The sequence below is a fragment of the Sorghum bicolor genome, chromosome 1 (genome assembly GCF_000003195.3).
Source record: "Sorghum bicolor cultivar BTx623 chromosome 1, Sorghum_bicolor_NCBIv3, whole genome shotgun sequence".
Lineage (NCBI taxonomy): Eukaryota > Viridiplantae > Streptophyta > Magnoliopsida > Poales > Poaceae > Sorghum > Sorghum bicolor.
The window spans coordinates 31,203,601-31,224,393 of record NC_012870.2 but is presented as its reverse complement, the minus strand read 5'-3'; the positions used below and the strand labels follow the sequence as shown (position 1 = coordinate 31,224,393).

Sequence of the window (20,793 nt, the reverse complement as noted above, 5' to 3'; positions counted from 1 at the left end):
TCGTCGTCGTCGTCAACAATCCGCACGAGCCGACGGCGCTTCGGCGCTTGGCTGCTCTCTGCCGGCAGTGTCGCCGCCGGCAACGGATCCGCAGGCATTGGCCTTTTCCCCGCCACCCTTTCCTCGGTGGTCAGGACAGGGCGGGCTTGTTCCTCCTCACTGCTGGTGTAATGAGTACACCGAGCAGCGTCCTCCTCTGGCGGGACTTCTCCCGCAGGATTCTCCATCCCCGGTGCCAGTGATATATACACTGTGCACCGGTCGACATCGCCGATCTGCAAAAGCAACAAAGATGAGTCAGCTGCAGACAATATACGCATGCTAAAACAAAATAATCTGCAACATACCTTTGGTGCTGGTCGTCCTAACTTGAAGGCTTGCACCCGATCACTGCCACGGATGAAGCCTCCGTCCGCGAAGTTGAACAGCTCGTTCAACAGCTGCTGTACCTCCGCCTTCTCCAAGATCTCCTGTCGCATCCTGGTCGGGTCCACGCTTCCGACATACTCGTACGCCGAGTGCACCCTCTGGCAGGGCATCACCCGACGACAAATGAAGTTGCCGACCACGCCAAGCCCGTCCAGGCGCGACCAGTCGATCAGCTTCATGAGATCCGCCACTTGACCGTCGAACTCCGGGCGGTCGGTCCAGCTTACCCTCTTCTCAGGAATGTATCCCACGTCGCAGAACGTGGAGCTGCCCGGTTCCTCCCTGATGTAAAACCACTTCCTATACCATTCAGTCAAGGAAGTGTTCCATGGACAGTGCAGGTAGCGGTTCTTCATTCCATCACGAAGGTTGAGGTATACTCCACCTGCAACCTTGGAGCCTCCAACCGCTCTCTTCTTCCTCAAGCAGAAAAGATAACGAAAAAGATCGAAGTGCGGCTCTATACCAACATAGGCCTCGCACAGATGGATAAAAGTGGAGATAAGGAGAATTGAGTTCGGGTGCAGATTGCAAATCCCGATCTCATAATACAAAAGAAGACCTTGAAGAAAGGGATGAACAGGAACCCCAAAGCCCCTCTTAATGAAATCCTCGAACACGACGATCTCACCGGCACGAGGGTCGGGGAAGCTCTCCCCTTCCGACGCTCTCCAGCCGCCGAGCTCCGAGCTATGCAGGAGTCCCATCTCGACGAGGTCACCGAGGGACTTGGTGGTGCTGCGGGACTTTTTCCACTCCCTGGCCATCAGTTCGGCCCTTTTCTTGGAGTCGCTCTTCGCCATTGGAGGTGAGGAAGTGGACTTGGGTTACGAAGATGAAGGTGATTGAAGGAGGCAAAAGAGGAAGGCCTGATGGCAATGGCAGGGTAAGCAGTGCAGGCGGAACTGTCCAGCTCTTATAACCCGCAGCTCCACCCCTCCCACTTCCTGTATTCTCGGGAAGTGGGCGGGCCATGCAGCGGATGCGGCGTTTCGGTTTTCAATGATTATAGACAATTAATGCGGAGGAGTTTTCGTACCAATTGATGGTTTCTTTTTTTCAAACCACGCAAAGGGCGGCCGCACAGTTGCCAGGCGCAACTTTTCATGCATCCATCTGACACACCATCAGAAGGTCTCGTCACGTCAACTTTAACTGGAAAGATTTTTTCAAAAACAAGAAGACAAATATGGCAGAGAGTCAACAATCCGGGGACTGCACCGACCACCGAGCACTTGATGCTCGGGGACTGGTCGCCCAGTCTATCAACTCGGATGCCAAGGACTGCACCGACCACCGAGCACTTGATGCTCGAGGACTGGTCACCCAGTCTATCAACTCGGATGCCAAGGACTGCACCGACCACCGAGCACTTGATGCTCGGGGACTGGTCGCCCAGTCTATCAACTCGGACGCCAAGGACTGCACCGACCACCGAGCATTTGATGCTCGGGGACTGGTCGCCCAGTCTATCAGCTCCGAACTTTAATATATCGCACCGACCACTGAGCGCTCGATGCTTGGGGATTGGCTGTCAAACAATTGTACACCCGGGGACTGGTCGATTAGTCTATTCAATTGCTGATGAACTAGTAAATTCAATTTTAATTTTTTAGACCTTGCTACAAGGCTCATACTTCGCCTTCCAGCAAGCTCGGGGACTACATCGGTACGACGCATCTCGCGATGCATCTCAGTTTCAGAATTTCTTTGAGGACTTTTCTTTTGACCCTGGCACCACGTGCCTACGTCACCTACTACCAGGCTCGGGGACTAAGTGGGCACACTTCACCTTGCGGTGAATATGCTTGCTTTTTTGAGGTTCATACTTTTCTTAAAAGTAAAGTGGGCACACTTCACCAGGAAAGAAATCTTTTTTAATTTAGAGCACCATGCATTCTTCGAACAATCAGCTTCTTCGATGTCAATATTGATCAACTGTCTTTTGAGTTGGTCAAAGTACCGTTGCAACTGTTTGGGCGATTCTTTTGTTTACTGAAGACGTCAAGCCTCACTGATCGAAGAAGCTCAAGACGACGTGTTACATCACAATACATGGTGCTCGGGGACTAGCTGTGGGGGTATAGACCCCTATACCCTTACGGCTAGACTTGGGCCAGGAGGCTTGGCCCATTACGAGACAAGCTCAAGGTTTGATCCGACAGCTTGGAGTTTCACGCAAGGAAACAAGACGTGGAGATCAAGCAGGATTCTAGTCGGTTAGAATAGGAATTGATATCGAACTATCTATGGCAATTGTAACCGACTAGGATTAGTTTCCAGATCTGTAACCCTGCCCTCCGGACTATATAAGGAGAGGCAAGGGACCCCCCTAGGACATCATATTCTCTCAACACAAATCAATACAATCAGACGCAGGACGTAGGTATTACGCCAACTCGGCGGCCGAACCTGGATAAAAAGCTTGTCCGTGTCTTGCGTCACCATCGAGTTCGTAGTTTGCGCACCGTCTACCGATAAACTACTACCGTGGGTATAGCCCAAGGTAGACTGCCGACTATCTTTCGTCGGCAGTGTTTCTTTGTCCTAAACTGCAATTTCTTCTTACAAGAAGGAAAATGGTAATACTTCAGTACCATTAAGATATTAATCATTCATTTTGGTGCAATAGGTGTACTGTCAAAATGCAGTACTAAAAAGGTCCGAGGTATTGTATAGTATTTTTTGAGTCATATACTGAAACTAATTAGTCACTTACCGCTGCTAAGTGACACTCCACAAATCAACCTCTAGATCCCCGGCTAGCAAATTATTTCATATAGCAATGAACACCAGTGACTCCTATATGCAAGCTATTATGACAAAATCAGTTTGCATGACCCAAAACTGAAAGCCTGGTATGCAGGTACATGCATTCAGTCCTAACCTGAAAGCCAAATAGTAAAAAAGAAAATTTAATACTATTATACCAAACTGAAAAATGCAGCATAAAACTAAACTGAGTTTAAGACTATGAATGATCTAAGTGCACGGCTGAATTACCTTATCACCGGGATTGGTCTGAGTGAATCAAAAATCACCATGAACTAAAGTCACCTAAGACCAAATTTGGAACAAGAGATACAGCCTGAGACACTCATAAGAGAATATATATAGCAATATAAAAAAGAACACTGAAACAACATCTGCTATTGAGCACAACACAACATCTGCAGCTTTAAGGATTCTAGATCTCTTGATTTTCTTGAGAAATAGAGACAGTTATTGAACTAAAGAGATTTCTTTTTCTTTTGAGAAATAGGGTCATTGAAGTCTTTTTTTTTGAGAAATATAGAGGCAGTCATTGTGAAGTACACAAATATACACATTTTAAAAATAGGCCTTTGTCAAGTTGCTATTGTTCATTCAAAACTTGCTCACATATAGATACACTTGAAAAGGGGGGTCTTTAAACAAAAATAAAAGGTAAGCCTTTGCCGATTAGGAGTAACTAAATAATTCCAATATCTCTCAAAGCAAAGTTTTAAAAACATGGATCAAACATATACTTGGGCCTTACTGTCCTCATCAACCCAAAAAATATACTGTCATGATCCTCACCACAAAAGTGCAACTCCTATGACTTTGTTTGTGCAGCCAATAGGGAATTTGGCAAAAGGGTGGGCGCCCTGATGAAACCAACTCCTGCACAGTTATTCACCTGAATGAGTCATTGGAATTAGTCTTATACCATACAACAAATAGGAAGATAGTATATTTACAGATTTAACAGATGCTAATTTATAATATTAGAAACTAAGGAACTCAATGGTGCTTCGTATGGAAAATAGTATATTTACAGGGTTTTCATAAAGATATCACAAACTGGTATTCTCTTTCCTCCTAGATCATGTCTAGTACAGCAAGTTCGTTCCTCTTTCCTCCTAGATCATGTCTATATTCTCCAATTATATCCATCTCTAGTTGATATGTATTCAGTATTCTTAAACATAGAGAAATATCCAACTTAGAAAAGTTGAACTTGTTTGTTCTAGACACAATTTTAACATGGAATCACTGAGGCTCACACATCTCAATACATGTTTACTCCAAATTATGTACCAACACAGTATGAAGACAGACCACTATTCACCTCAGTTGAGTCAGCTTGTCAATGCTCTATAATCACTAACTTGAGAAAAGGAAAGTATCTTTTCTGTTCGTCCATGCCTGAAAGAAAAAAATCCAGATCCAATAACGCAACATCCAAATTGTAGAGGACATGACAAAATTTATTCTTACAAAAATTATCTAGAAATGGAAGCAAGCATAATCATGTATAGATGTAGCTGCTACAGGCTGCAAGATTTAGTCACATAAGCATGCATGCTACTAACAGTTCATGCTTCATCATTATTAAATCATATAAAGGTTTAGATCATAGAAAAATTCATGATTTAAGTCACAGTGCTTTACAAATTAATAATGTTGAGGAAGCATGTTTGTTGCTTTGTAAGGTTCACTATTGGTTGATGGTTGTTTAGCAATATATAAACAATTTCAGGGTTCTGAATCAAACTATCTTTCAAGATATACAGGAACAGTACGCATCGGTAGCAACATTGTAGGAGAAAACCATAATTATTTCTAATTATCCTGTAGCTTATCAGGGGCATAAATCTACGATTCATTATTCCTCTCCAGTAAGTGAATCAAGTGTTCGTAGTTGCTAGAAGCCAGGAACTACCAATCATGAATAGTAATAGGGGGTACCTCCTGTAGAATCCCATCATTTGATCGTTGAGGGTCCCGGTGAAGTCCATGGTGAGCATGCCCTTGCCTTGGGGCAAGTCTCAGTCGAAGACGATGACCAAGATCCCATCATCCTTAAATTGTGTCACATCTGTCGGCGCCAACATGAGGGTTGGGGTCTGGCCATCGTGCTCGTCTGGAAGCGGATGGAGGAACGGGGTGAAGTCCTCGGCGATCTCATCCCAAGTGAGCGTGGTGGAGAAGGCTCTCTTCCTGGGCAAATCCACCACCGGTGGCAACGACAGGAGCTGCTGAGAGGTCCTCATATGGCTAGGGGGTGAATAGCCTATTTAAAAATTCTACAAACTCACTAGAGCAAGAGGTTAGTAAATAACAAAGCGAAGCTTTTTGCTCTAGCTCTAATAGGGTGTTTGCAAGCCACCTATCCAACAATTCTAGTTGATATAATCACTAGGCACACAAGAGCTATGTCACTACTTAAACTAGAAAGGTACCTAAAGTTTCTATACAAGTAAGTAAGCTACTCTAGTTTGCGGGAATGTAAAAGAGATGGTTTGAACTTTATACCGCCGCGTAGAGGGGATGAACCAATCAATAATATGAAATCCAATCACCGGGAGAAATGAACAATCACAATGGAGACACACAATTTTTCTCCCGAGGTTCACGTGCTTGCCGGCACACTACGTCCCCGTTGTGTCGACCAACACTTGGTGGTTCGGTGGCTAAGAGGTGTAGCACGAACCTCGTCCTTACTATGACACCACAAGAACCTACCCACAAGTGAGGTAACTCAATGACACGAGCAATCCACTAGAGTTACCTTTCGGCTCTCCACCGGGGAAGGTACAAGACCCCTCACAATCACTAGGAGATGGCCATGAACAATCACCAACTCGTGCCAATCCTCCTCCGCTGCTCCAAGCCGTCTAGGTGGCGGCAACCACCAAGAGTAACAAGAAAACCGCAGCTAGAACGATCCCCAAGTGCCACTAGATGCAATCACTCAAGCAAATGCACTTGGAATCACTCCCAATCTCACAAAGATGTATGATCTATGAAGGAGATGAGTGGGAGGTGTTTGCTTGGGCTCACAAGGATGTCAAGTATGCTAGAATGCCAAGAGAGTAAGCCCCAAGCCGACCAAACACGTATATATAGCCCCTCAAACAAATAGAGTCGTTGGCTCTTTTCAATGGGCAAACTGCGGGGTCACCGGACGCTCTTAAAGGGACACCGGACGCTCAACTCCTGCGTCCGGTGCTCCAACGTCAGCCACGTGTCGCCTTTTGAAACGCTCGTGTCAGAGTCTAACGGTCACCTGCAGTGCACCGGACGCTGAGCAAGTTAGCACTGGATGCGTCCGGTGCACACCGGACTCATGCGCAGAGAGTTTCGCAAACCTGCGGGTCACCGGACGCTAAGCACCGGTAGCGTCTGGTGCTCACCGGACCCATGCGCAGAGAGGGTCGCAAAACGCCCGCACACCGGACGCTAACCACCGGACGCTCCAAGCTGCGTCCGGTGCCTATCGTCCGGTGCCTAACCCTAACTGAGTCAGGCTGCCTACTCACCGGACGCACAGGAACAGCGTCCGGTGCTTCTGAGTCAGCGTCCGGTGAGTGTTCCTCAGTGAGAAACACTCCCGCGACTTCTCCAAAATTCTCACCGACGCAATAGAAAATATGCACTTCATTTTCTCGAAAAGCGCCGAATCCCGCCTCGTAAGCTCGGCGGGAGGGAGAGAGGAACCCATCCTCTCTCTACCCTTCAAACTCCACCTCCTTCTCAAAGCGTGCCAACACCACAACGTGTGTACCAACAAGTGCACGTGTGTTAGCATTTTCACAATCATTTTCTTCGAAGGAGTTAAGTTAGCTCACTAGGTTCTAAATGCATGCACATGAACAATGACACCTAGTGGCACTCGATAACCGCTTAGCCAAAGAATTTCCCTCTTTATAGTACGGCTATCTATCCTAAATGTGATCACACCCTCTATGTTGTCTTGATCACCAAAACCAAAACCCTAAGCAATACCTTTGCCTTGATCTCCATAGGGTTTTGTTTTTCTCTTTCTTCTTTTCCAAGTTGAGCACTTGATCACCTTGTGGTCATCACCATGATCATCTCCTGCTCCAACACTTGGCATCTACCTTATGTCTACACACATTTAGCATAGAGGTTAGTACTAGGGTTTCATCAATTATCCAAAACCAAACTAGGGCTTTCAGCTGCTGCGCCAGGTGGCCACCAACTGCCGACGCGGGCACCTTCACTGCGACGTCAATCTCACCGCCAGCGGCACGACAGTGGCAGAGCAGCTGGTGCAGATGTTCAAGGGGTACGCATTGAGATTGTGGCGGCACCCGGATTAGGGATCACGAGATTTAGAAACCAGGCACCCTGCTCCCCTCTATCGGGGATGGCATTTATTATTAAATCGTGAGTGTTACACGGTGTGAGGGAGTACGGCGGTGCGTGAAGACGGCGAGGGAGGAGAACGGCGGCGCGACGCGTTTAGGTTTGCCGAGGGCAGGCGTGGGGGAGGAAGCTGATGCGGAATCTTGCACGAAGGGAGAGGGAGGAACTTGGGGGAGGCATGATTGGGATCTCGCATGAGGAAGAGGAGTGATTGGCGCCGGGTCCACCGCGCCAAGCGAGACTAAGCGATTCCGCGCGGAGATCACAAGGAGGCGGACTGACGGAGCCAAGAAATTTGTGGCACCAAAAAATGATCTTACTTTTGTTCTTTTTAGTTGTAGGAGATTTCTTCATCGTAGGCCGGCAACTCCTCCCATCTAGCCTGCCAATAGCCTAAGCCAGCCCACCAATCCTTTCCGATACTGACGTCCTCCTTTTCGTGTGACATTCTTTTTGTGCGTGCGTGGAAGACCATCACCACAGGCCCCGTTCGCTTATCTTATAAACCGTATTTTTTTATCAGCTAGTAGTATTTTTTTTATAATAAATAAGCGAACAATACTTTCAGCTATAGTTTTTCAGACAAGTGAACAACCTTTAGGCCTTATTTAGTTCCCAAAAAATTTTGTAAAATTTTTAGATTCCCCGTCACATCGAGTCTTACGGCACATGCATGAAGCATTGAATGTAGATAAAGGAAATAACTAATTGCACAGTTTACTTGTAATTTGTGAAACGAATCTTTTGAGCCTAGTTAATCCATGATCGAACAATATTTGTCAATTATAAACGAAAATACTACCGTACTCTTTTTGCAAAATTTTTGAAACAAAATAAGGCCTTAGAGCATCTCCTCACTCTCTTGCACTATCTTGTGGCCCCACTAGCAGCACATCGAGAACGTGTGGTTCCTCCCCACCTAGTGCTCGTACCCATCTCTCCTCGCGTTCCTAAGACATTTCTTTCCTTGAACATTTAGACATTTATTACTACAACTAAGGGACTCCATTTGTATCAAATGAGATATAAGATTTTACCAAATTATATGATATTAAGTTTCTCAATTCATCTCTATATATTATGCTTAAGCTAATGGTTAAGCTGAGTCAAGCAATAATATTTTGATTAATCTTATCAAAAAGAAAATTAAGGACAATCAAAGAAGGTGGTATTAAGTGTTGTCTCGAGCTCTATGGACTTATCGTATATCCGAACATGGTGCTACTACAGTGACTCCTTTTGAGCTGGTATATGTTGGTAATATGCCCTAGAGGTAATCATAGAGATGATTGTATTACATTATATCCATGACATATTATGAGTATATTGAATATCCATTGAAAGGCAACTTGTATCGATTGACAATTATGTGAATTGTTTTGTGAAACTCTTTTACTTGTATGGTTATTCTAAAGTTGTCCCTGATCAATGTGTGTGAGACATACAAGTATATTAGATCAGCACAATATTAGTTGATGACCATGTTTCACAGGTCATGGACATAGAGATGTCAAACTAATATTGTGGGCACATGTATGACATAGGGCTGGATAGACCCAACGTGAGATGTTATAGTCTCTATTCACATCATATATGTTATGTCCTTAGACCTGAGATTGTCGTATGCATTCGAGATGTGAAACGACCTACTTAGAGACTATCAAACGCTACTCCGTAACTGGGTAGCTATAAAGGTAGTCTTCAGGTTTGTCAGGAAACATGCTGCGAGGCATAGTCAATCAAGATGGAATTTGCCCCTCTTGATTGAGAGAGATATCACTGGATCACTCAAGTGATTGGATCAACAAATGCATGGCCGTGCTTGGGTTAAGTGTTAACCCACGAGTTGAACCAAATATCATGAGGCAAGGGAGCAACATGTATGTGGTGTAGTGGTTCGTCTGATATGATCATTTGCGTGCATATAGGAGTTGTCACGCCTTGCTAGAGGCCGCTGTCAACTATTGAGCGAGTAGGAGTACTCGGCCCATGTCTATGTGTACGTGAACCCATAGGGTCGCACGCTTAAGGGGCTGGAAGCCTAATTCGGGTTGGACCCGAATTAGACAAGGCTTAGGGTTACTAATGGGCCTCCAACTCGGGAGCACATTAGGGACGCCTATATAAGTAGAGGGAGGGGCGCGGCCAGACTTGATCCACGCCTTTTGGCAGCCGCCGTCGCCCTCCACGCTCGCGCCTTCGCTTCTCGCGGACCTAGCAGTCCGGAGGCGCATCGCTTCTTCCCCGTACGTGTGGGACACCTCGGAGGTGCTGCATCTGGAGCACGAGGACGAACCGCAAGTGGTGGGAGGACTTGCTGGACGACCACGCAACTGCACGGCACTGCTACGACGTGTTCGACTACATCGAGTCGTCTTCCGCTGCATCTACACGTCGAGTGGTATATCCGTAACCTATCTCTAGCAGTAGATCCTGGATTATGGGGCGAAAATTTTGATTTTCTGGCTAGCGTAGCGTCCTCGTAACTCTACAGTGGTATCAGAGCTATTACTGCCTCGTTATAGGTTCGGTTTTGTTCATATGATGATTTGTGCGGTCGTTGATGAGTCTCTGATCTTGGTTCATCATCTTGCCGTGATTGGTCATGTAACGATCTACTCGTACCGGTCGGAATTCCGCCATCCGAGTTAAGTGATACATGTAAATCCAATCATGTCGAGTTAGAGATCAATTAGATTGATTGAATTGAACCCTAGGTCAAGTGCCGGGCGCATATGATGCGCGGCGGTGGTAGATGGGATCTACTGCTGGACGCCGGGTTACCGCTGTTCGGTAAAACAGCCATAACTCTTAAACCGTAACTCGGATTGAGACGATTCCCGCGTTGCCGCATAGGAAACGAAATTTTAGTCGGGATTTCGCACCGCTTCGCCGTGATCGCCGATTTTAGAATCGCGAAAAACCTCTTGGAAAATAGAGTTTTTGCCCCTGCAAGTTTATGTGTCAGAATCGCATAACTCTGTTTTGCAGGAATTCATGACTGGTATAGCCCTTATGTGTATGTGATGCATGTGTGTAATTAATTCATGGTTTGCACGTCATGAGGACAATATGGCAGGAGCCTTTTGATATTGTCAAAATTAATGTAATGGCCTGCGTGCCAATCTGTGATGATACAATCCGCGATTATGTAATTTTATTTCACTGCCTTGCGTTAGTGATTGATTAATCATGGCGGATTCATCACATGAAGGATGGCATACGTAAATCATGGAGATGGAGATCGCCATGGTGAACAGAAAGATGGAGATAGAGATCCCCAAAAGGAACCATGGGCTATACCAAGTCATACGTGTTTAATGCCGTTCTTACTACATTCTACTTTCATATGCGATGATGTTTTTGTCTACATAAGCGCGGTAGTGAAGTAGAACGATCCCTCAGCAATGTCTAAGTGGAAATGCTTCCCCAAACCTTGCACTGTCACCGGTCTTGTACAATTGGTGGTGGGTCTATGAAATTAGGGTACCACTAATTTTCTTTGACTAGACAGGTTTGTATCGGATACTTACTGCATAAGGGTTGGTTGCTTAGACAAAGTCATCCTAACGGTTAGGGACTTTGAAGCATGAGAGTTGGGCGTGAGGCATAGAGATGCTACCCAACAACAAGAGTCATATGAGATATGATTAGCAAGGAGTTGCTTACCGATTTACCATGCCTGCTAGCGGTGATGCTAAAGCTCACTAGTAGACATGTTAGATGTGGATCTTGAATCACTAAGTATCAATAGAGGGATATTGATTTTAGTGGGAGTAGATTAATAAATTGTTTATTTTGTTTTACTCCGTCTTGGATATATTGTCTTAGTATTTTGCATACTTTTGTTGTAGATCAATGGCTGCCGCTAACAAGCAACCGTTTTCATTGCGTTCAATTCTTGAGAAAGATAAGTTAAATGGAACAAACTACGCGGATTGGATCCGCAACCTGAGAATTGTTCTCAGGGCTGAGAAAAAGGAAGATGTTCTAGACACCCCACTTCCTGATGAGCCTGCTGAAAATGCACCCGCTGCTGAGAGAAACGCTTACAAGAAAGCATCTGATGCTGATCTTGAAGTGAGTTGCCTCATGCTTGCTTCCATGGAACCAGACCTACAAATGCAGTTTGATGGTCACTCGGCGAACGATATGATCGTGGCGCTTGAGGAAATGTTCCAAACTCAAGCCAGGACTGAAAGGTTCAATGTTTCCAAGGCTTTGGTTGAAACTAAGCTAGCAGAAGGCGCAGCGGTTGGACCACACGTGATCAAGTTAGTTGGTTACACAAACAGGTTGGAGAAGCTAGGCTTCCCAATTGGCGATGAGTTAGCCACTGATTTCATTCTTGCATCGCTTCCGCCTAGCTATGGGAACTTCATCTCGAACTACCATATGCATGGGGCCGAGAAGGGCTTGAATGAGCTGTGTGGGATGCTTAAGCAAGCAGAGGCAGACATCAAGAAGGGTGCTAGCAGTAGCCATGTGATGGCAATCCAGAACAAGCCTAACTTTAAGAAGAAGGGCAATGCGTGGAGGAAGAAAAAGGGCAAGGCTAAAGGTGAGACCTCTAAGCCAAACCCACCTGCACCTAAGGCTGGACCAACTGCGAGCACCAAGTGCTTTCACTGTGGTGGGGAAGGTCACTGGAAGAGAAACTGCAAGGTGTACTTGGAGTCCATAAAGGATCGTGGCAGTAAAGGTACTTCCACTCGTACATTTGTTGTTTATATTACAGATATTTTTCTCGCTCAATCTTATATCAATTCTTGGGTATTTGATACCGGATCGGTTGCTCATATTTGCAATACGATGCAGGGGATGATAAGAAGTAGGAGCGTGGAAAAGGGAGAAGTTGATTTCCGCGTGGGCAACAATGCAAGAGTTGCTGCGTTGAACGTCGGGATAAAGCAGCTTCACCTTCCTTCAGGATTTATTTTGGAGTTGAATAATTGTTATTTTATTCCTAGCTTGAGTCGAAACATTGTGTCGCCTTCATGTTTGATGGAGGATGGTTATACATTCGCGAGTAAAGACAATGGTTGTGTAATATCTCGTAATGGCATGTTTGTGGCTTCTGCTTCCATTGTGAATGGGTTATTTATTTTAAATCTTGATGATTCACCTATCTGTAATATAAGTGCTAAAAAGCCTCGGCTTAATGAGTTAAGTCCTACCTATATGTGGCATTGTCGTTTAGGTCATATTAGTGAGAATCGCATGAAGAGGCTCCATAATGATGGACTTCTAACTTCGTTTGATTTCGAATCTTACGAGACATGTGAGGCTTGCTTGCTTGGAAAGATGACTAAAACGCCTTTCACAGGTTTTCCTGAGAGGGCGATTGACTTGTTGGAACTTATACATAGTGATGTGTGTGGACCAATGAGCACGACAGCTAGAGGCGGATTCGAATACTTTGTAACCTTCACTGATGATTTTAGTAGATATGGTTATGTCTACCTAATGAAACACAAGTCTGAAACCTTCGAAAAGTTCAAGGAATTTCAGAACGAAGTAGAGAATCAACGTGGCAAGAAAATTAAAGCTTTACGATCTGATCGTGGAGGTGAATATTTGAGCCACGAATTTAGCAATCATCTAAAGAGTTGCGGAATTGTTCCACAGCTTACGCCGCCTGGAACGCCACAGAGAAACGGTGTGTCCGAGCGACGTAATCGGACTTTGTTAGACATGGTTCGGTCTATGATGAGCCAGACAGACCTTCCACTATCGTTTTGGGGATACGCTCTAGAAACAGCCGCTTTCACACTAAATAGGGTACCGTCTAAGTCCGTAGTTAAGACACCATATGAGATGTGGACTGGTAAGAGTCCCAGTTTGTCTTTTCTAAAAATTTGGGGTTGTGAAGTTTATGTTAAACGACTTATGTCAGATAAGTTAACACCCAAATCGGACAAGTGCTTCTTCGTGGGATACCCAAAGGAAACTTTAGGGTATTACTTCTATAACCGATCAGAGGGCAAAGTGTTTGTTGCTCGGAATGGTGTTTTCTTAGAGAAAGAGTTTCTCAAAAGAGAGAAAAGTGGACAAAAGGTGTATCTTGAAGAAGTTCAAGATGAGCCGACAGGAAACGACTCCAAAAGTGATGCTAATGTAGCAGAACAAGATGAGATACCTGTGGCACCACCACAACCACGAAGGTCTACAAGAGTCATAACCCCATCGGTAAGACTTCGTGAAGCACGAGGGGAGCTGTTGTTGTTAGACAATGACGAGCCAGCGACTTATGCGGGAGCAGTGATGGGCCCAGATTCTGAGAGATGGCAAAGTGCCATGAGATCCGAGATAGATTCCATGGATGCCAATCAAGTTTGGAACTTGGTTGATCCACCTGATGGTGTTAGACCCATCGAGTGCAAATGGATCTATAAAAAGAAAAGGGATATGGATGGAAATGTTCAAGTCTATAAAGCTCGACTTGTCGCAAAGGGTTTCCGGCAAGTTCAAGGAATTGACTACGATGAGACATTCTCTCCAGTAGCGATGCTTAAATCTATCCGGATCATTCTAGCAATAGCTGCTTATTTCGATTATGAGATTTGGCAGATGGATGTTAAAACAGCCTTTCTAAATGGAAATTTAGAAGAGGACGTGTATATGATACAGCCCGAAGGTTTTGTTGATCCAAATAATGCTAGAAAAATATGCAAGCTAAAAAAATCTATTTATGGGTTAAAGCAAGCATCTCGGAGTTGGAACATTCGTTTTGATGAGGTTGTCAAAGGGTTTAGCTTCCGTCAGAATGAAGAAGAGCCTTGCGTTTATCAAAAGGCTAGTGGGAGCGCTGTTGTGTTTCTGATCTTGTATGTGGATGACATACTATTGATTGGGAATGACATTTCTATGTTGCAATCTGTAAAGACTTCAATGAATAATAGTTTTTCTATGAAGGATTTAGGAGATGCAGCATACATCTTGGGTATTAAGATCTATAGAGATAGGTCGAAGAGGCTAATAGGATTATGCCAAGATACGTACATTGACAAGGTGTTGAAACGGTTCAACATGGAGCAGTCCAAGAAAGGGTTCTTGCCTATGTCACATGGTATGCGTTTTAGCGACAAGCAGTGTCCTTCATCAGATGAAGAGCGCAAACGCATGAGTAAGGTTCCATATGCTTCAGCAGTTGGTTCCATCATGTATGCCATGATATGTACTCGCCCAGATGTCTCATATGCTCTAAGTGTTGCGAGCAGGTACCAAGCTAATCCTGGTGAGAGTCACTGGACGCTTGTTAAAAACATTCTTAAGTACTTGAGAAGGACTAAGGATGAGTTCCTAATCTATGGAGGTGAGGAGGAGCTCGTTGTAAATGGTTACACCGATGCTAGCTTCCAAACTGATGTAGATGATTCACAATCTCAATCAGGTTTTGTGTTCACAATAAATGGTGGTGCAGTTAGCTGGAAAAGTTCCAAGCAGGAGACAGTGTCTGATTCTACAGCAGAAGCCGAGTACATTGCAGCTTCTGAAGCTGCAAAAGAAGGTGTTTGGATGAGACGGTTCCTCATTGAGCTTGGTGTGTTTCCTAATGCGGCTAGCCCATTGAATCTACATTGTGACAACAATGGGGCCATAGCGCAGGCTAAGGAGCCAAGGAATCACCAGAAGAACAAACATGTACTTCGGAAATTTCACCTCATTCGTCAGTTCATCAAAAGAGGTGAAATTAAAATGTGCAAGATACACACGGATTTGAATGTAGCAGATCCGTTGACAAAGGCCCTTCCACAGCCTAAGCATGAGGCGCACAAGAGGTCTATGGGTATTAGACATCTTAGAGATTAACTCTAGTGCAAGTGGGAGACTGTTGGTAATATGCCCTAGAGGTAATCATAGAGATGATTGTATTACATTATATCCATGACATATTATGAGTATATTGAATATCCATTGAAAGGCAACTTGTATCGATTGACAATTATGTGAATTGTTTTGTGAAACTCTTTTACTTGTATGGTTATTCTAAAGTTGTCCCTGATCAATGTGTGTGAGACATACAAGTATATTAGATCAGCACAATATTAGTTGATGACCATGTTTCACAGGTCATGGACATAGAGATGTCAAACTAATATTGTGGGCACATGTATGACATAGGGCTGGATAGACCCAACGTGAGATGTTATAGTCTCTATTCACATCATATATGTTATGTCCTTAGACCTGAGATTGTCGTATGCATTCGAGATGTGAAACGACCTACTTAGAGACTATCAAACGCTACTCCGTAACTGGGTAGCTATAAAGGTAGTCTTCAGGTTTGTCAGGAAACATGCTGCGAGGCATAGTCAATCAAGATGGAATTTGCCCCTCTTGATTGAGAGAGATATCACTGGATCACTCAAGTGATTGGATCAACAAATGCATGGCCGTGCTTGGGTTAAGTGTTAACCCACGAGTTGAACCAAATATCATGAGGCAAGGGAGCAACATGTATGTGGTGTAGTGGTTCGTCTGATATGATCATTTGCGTGCATATAGGAGTTGTCACGCCTTGCTAGAGGCCGCTGTCAACTATTGAGCGAGTAGGAGTACTCGGCCCATGTCTATGTGTACGTGAACCCATAGGGTCGCACGCTTAAGGGGCTGGAAGCCTAATTCGGGTTGGACCCGAATTAGACAAGGCTTAGGGTTACTAATGGGCCTCCAACTCGGGAGCACATTAGGGACGCCTATATAAGTAGAGGGAGGGGCGCGGCCAGACTTGATCCACGCCTTTTGGCAGCCGCCGTCGCCCTCCACGCTCGCGCCTTCGCTTCTCGCGGACCTAGCAGTCCGGAGGCGCATCGCTTCTTCCCCGTACGTGTGGGACACCTCGGAGGTGCTGCATCTGGAGCACGAGGACGAACCGCAAGTGGTGGGAGGACTTGCTGGACGACCACGCAACTGCACGGCACTGCTACGACGTGTTCGACTACATCGAGTCGTCTTCCGCTGCATCTACACGTCGAGTGGTATATCCGTAACCTATCTCTAGCAGTAGATCCTGGATTATGGGGCGAAAATTTTGATTTTCTGGCTAGCGTAGCGTCCTCGTAACTCTACAGTATATTGGACACGAAGCTATGTTGTCCGTCAAAGTGAATTTGGATTCATATAGATTGACAAAGCAAAATGATTTATTCGTTGTAATGTATCATATGATATGATGATAGACAATATTTGGCGATGTGACTGACAAAAAAGATACAAGCTTTGAAGGATATTGAGAGGGACAAAGCTTGAGTTGCCTAGGCTTATAACAATAAAGTAAAGAAGCAAGTCTTTCTTAGTTGGAGATTTAGTGTGAAAAACTATTCTACCACTTGGGATGAAGAGCAATAAGTTTAGCAAGTGGTCGCAAGTGGAAAGGTCCATTAAAGACGGTCAAAGTGATATTTGAAAAATGAAAATTCATATATACTAGAGACGTTGTAAGGTGGGGATCATCTACCAAGAGCAATTAACTAGAGGTATTTTTTTTAAAAAATAGTTTCAAGTGTTTGGCAAGAAGTCAAATTACTGCCTAATAAATAAGGACCGATCCATGTATCACATGTAGGACAAAAATGACTGATGTAACATTACCTTAGATGCCAAGTTACCAATGAGTTAGATATCGTTGGTATTTGATGTTTTATGTTTCTAGGTTCATATAAACCTAACCTAGAAAATAGGGCATACATTGATAGCAAAAATATGTTGTCAAGCGTAATGGACTCCACCACTAAGTTTTTAGCATCAAGACGATCAAGAAACATACTTGGATCATTGCATTAATTTGGTGTCCACAAACAAAAGAAAAGAGGGTTCTGAGCATAGTCAGCCAAAACAGATGCATGACCAGTTTCTATGTTCGTGTTCGGTATGGCATGACCAGTTTTAGGATTGGGCAATTTTTCCTGGTTCAGGTTTGAGTCTAACTCGGTCACGACTCATTTTTTATCATGAGAAATTTGTTAGAGTTGTTTTCTACTTAGACTAGATCACCCCCTCTTCTATATATATTGGATGATCATGACTAATTGAGTAATCCAACAACTAATCGATGAAAAACATATTTGCTTACTCTTTTTTCTATTATTCAAGCTTTTGAGAACCCTGTTATTCAGCGTATCTCTCGAGGAGATTTGACGGAGTTCTAGGTGGCCTTGCCTACACTAGGACAATCTCGACGTCCTCCTCTCTAACGGGTCTTCGTGGGATGCGTTCTCGAGCTTAATTTTCAGGAGAACATGTACCAAATCGGCTGTACCGACCCAGTGGTCGTACGTCCTCGCTAAGTGTGCTGTCTTACATATGCTAGCCCTTGCTAGTGTGTGATGCAAATCAAGGTGGATAGTTTCTAAGCTTAACATAATAGCATTTTGTGTTTTGTGTATACGTCAACGAATCGGCAAATTGTACAATATACAATCAATAAAGACAACACGCGGCGTCATTCACTGATGAGAAAGGAGAAAAAACGGCCAGTTCACGGCGGCGACGTCGAGACGACGTACAACAGAAGTCGCTTTATCCAGAGATACCCAGCCCAAGCCATATGTCAGCGTCTTTTTCCTGCTGCTCCTTGGGTGGCGGCGGGCGGGCAGGGGCGTACGGCGCGCGCGCGCCGAGCCTGTCCCGCCTCTTCCCCATAACCCGCTTCAGCGACGCCTTCCTGGCCACCTGCAGGTCGGCCAGTCCACCCGCCGGCGGCATGTCTTGGCGAGCGGCGACGCGCATCACCTCCGCCGCCCTGTCCGCGCTGACGTCGCTGAACGCCTGCACGCGCCCGCCGTACACGATGGTTAGCTGCGCTGGCGCTGGCGTCGGCACAGTCTCGTCGCTGACAACGTCGGCGCCCGGCATAAGAAGCATCGGGGACGCAGCACCAGCCTGCGCTTGTGCCACGGAACGAGAATGGGCTGCCGCTGCCGCTGCCGCTGTCTCAGCCCTGACGCACAGGCTCAGCACGCTGCACGCCACCGCGAACCGTCGCCGGCCGCTGCAACCGGCTTGTGCCATTGGAGATGGAGCCATCTCGCTACCGCCGCGGGCGCGGTCCACTGGCAAAATTCCCGGAGTTTGGTACGAGTTTCTGTAATGCACATTGGTGTTTGTTGCTTTGCTTTACCATTGGGGTTCCGGCACGACCGCACCAACTGCTTTAATAGGCTGCCAGAGAGGGCAACGCAAACTGGCAAAGCAAAGCAAGCAGCGTACGGCCTCGTGGAGAACGAAGGATTTTGGTGGCCAAAAACCCAAAACGGTTGCCGAGTTGGGGGGCTGTTTGGTGTGCTGGCAGCCGAACCCAGGCGTGCCGCAAGTTTTTAGCCGGGGCGGGGAGGGGTGGGGCGGCAGAGGAGAAAATAAACGCGTTTTGGGCGTGTGCGCGGGTGCTTTTCGGCCAGTTTTGCACGTTCGCGCGGTGCTTTTACAGCCGGCTGCCCGCCCCTTCCGCGCGGCGATCATATATTGCGCACGCTGGCACGAAAGACCAAACCTTGGATCTGTTCGTGGGTGCAACACGAGAGTTTAATGGGGAAAACAATGTGTATCTCTATTTAGCCACTAGAGTACAGCACTAGAAGTTATTATTTCCGGCCTGTCAATCGATTAGTTAAACCAACTTGGAATAATCAACTGAAATTGTTGACGTTTAGGACATAATTGTGCTTATCAAAGAGTGATTAAGGAGAGAGTATTTTTCCCTGACTGCTTCTAATAAATACGGTTGCGGATGCATCTTATATGAGAAAGGTAAATATCTTAGATGGCTAGTGCAGCAATGTCTGAGAAAGTTGAGCCAAGGTCAATTCGTAGCAGCCACAAAAGTTTTTGCTGGAGGCTTGATTTGCATGAAACTTTTTGCTGGCTGCAAGACTGCTAGGGAGAACTTTTTGCTGGCTGCGAGACGGAGCAGGGAGGCACGCGGGCTAGGAAGGAGGACAGCACGCATGAGATGCGGGAGCGGATCGGAACAGACGGGCGGCGGCGCTTGGCAAGGGCAAACGCGTCAAAACAAGGACCCGCGAAGCCACAATGTTAGTTTTTACGAAAACGGATTCTTATGCTACAACGTCAACAATTTTACATATAGAGAGTACTAATCTTCTAGCGCAGTTTAAAAAAAACATCAAGCGAGCTAGATGGAGCTGAGTGGTGTTTTGAGCAAGGCAACCAGTCACTGTCAGAGCTTCGAGCATATCGATGGAAACAGATCAAATATGAATGGATATATACATATACCAATATTTATAGCTAATCTTTTTCTCCGATCCATATTCGGATACGAACATTGTCAAGTGTTTCATATACAAATACAAATGGATAATTTATGCCCTGATTGGTACGTTTCACTAGTGAATCAATTTTTGTTAGTTTTAACTCTAAAAATAACTTTACTGGTGAAGCTGAATCGGTTCTAGTGAGCCGTTTAGTGAAACAGCTCTCTCCATTGTTGAAAAAGTGAAATACTTATAATATCTATCTCTTTTTTGTTGATTCTTTTCCCTCTTTTTTCCCCTTCTCCCCGCACCTGCCACAACACCGTTTGGCTCCACGACCCGCTCCGGCCTTGTCACCAGCGAGTTCGTCGTGGCCACCTCAACGCGACAGTACTGACCGACCCCTTCCTCGCACGCGACGGCGAGCCAGCCCGGCTAGCTCGTGTAACATCGTAAAATTTACTCTTTTTGAAATATAGATAAAATTATTTAATTTTATATTTTTGTACTCATGAAAATATAGGAAAAATAATATATATATTTTAAATTAAAATTTATTATAAGGCTTAGCAATATTATTATGCATACATGCTGGTGCATATGTTTTGATGTGATGCTTGTTGCTCCTTTATGTGTTGAGTGAGCAAAGTTTTTAAAATACGTTTAGTAGATCGATCTTCCTTGTTGACCAGTACGTCTTTATCTTTATCTTTATCAACAAAATTTCTTGTTTCTCAACTCAAGTTTTTATTAGGAGCTTCCTAAAATCTTTTCTTTGTCACTCAAAGCATTTCTTTTAGTTCCTCGTCCATCAAGCAATCTCTACAAACTTTTTGGGAATTTTTCCATCTTCTGTTCTCACTTTTCTAGCATGATCTAATTTTTAGATGCTCTAAACAATCTTATCATGAGCTCCAAAAACTTTATTCGGGTTCCCCATGTTCTATAATATCTCTGAGAATTTTTCCCGAATTTTCGGAGCTTGCAGAGTATTTTTCGTGGCTTAACTACT

At 45.0% G+C, this 20,793-nt stretch overlaps 1 protein-coding gene across 1 annotated transcript; it reads right to left on the bottom strand.

The window, feature by feature from the left end:
- Positions 17,915-18,660, bottom strand: LOC8062786 (protein TIFY 11b). Its single transcript, XM_002464641.2, has one exon. It carries the CDS (start codon positions 18,592-18,594, stop codon positions 18,088-18,090), a length of 507 nt encoding a protein of 168 aa, XP_002464686.1. The 5' UTR covers positions 18,595-18,660; the 3' UTR covers positions 17,915-18,087.

What these genes read in the sequence shown, in the direction of transcription:
- LOC8062786 (XM_002464641.2), bottom strand. Translation starts at nt 18,594, where the DNA reads ATGGCTCCATCTCCAATGGCACAAGCCGGTTGCAGCGGCCGGCGACGG.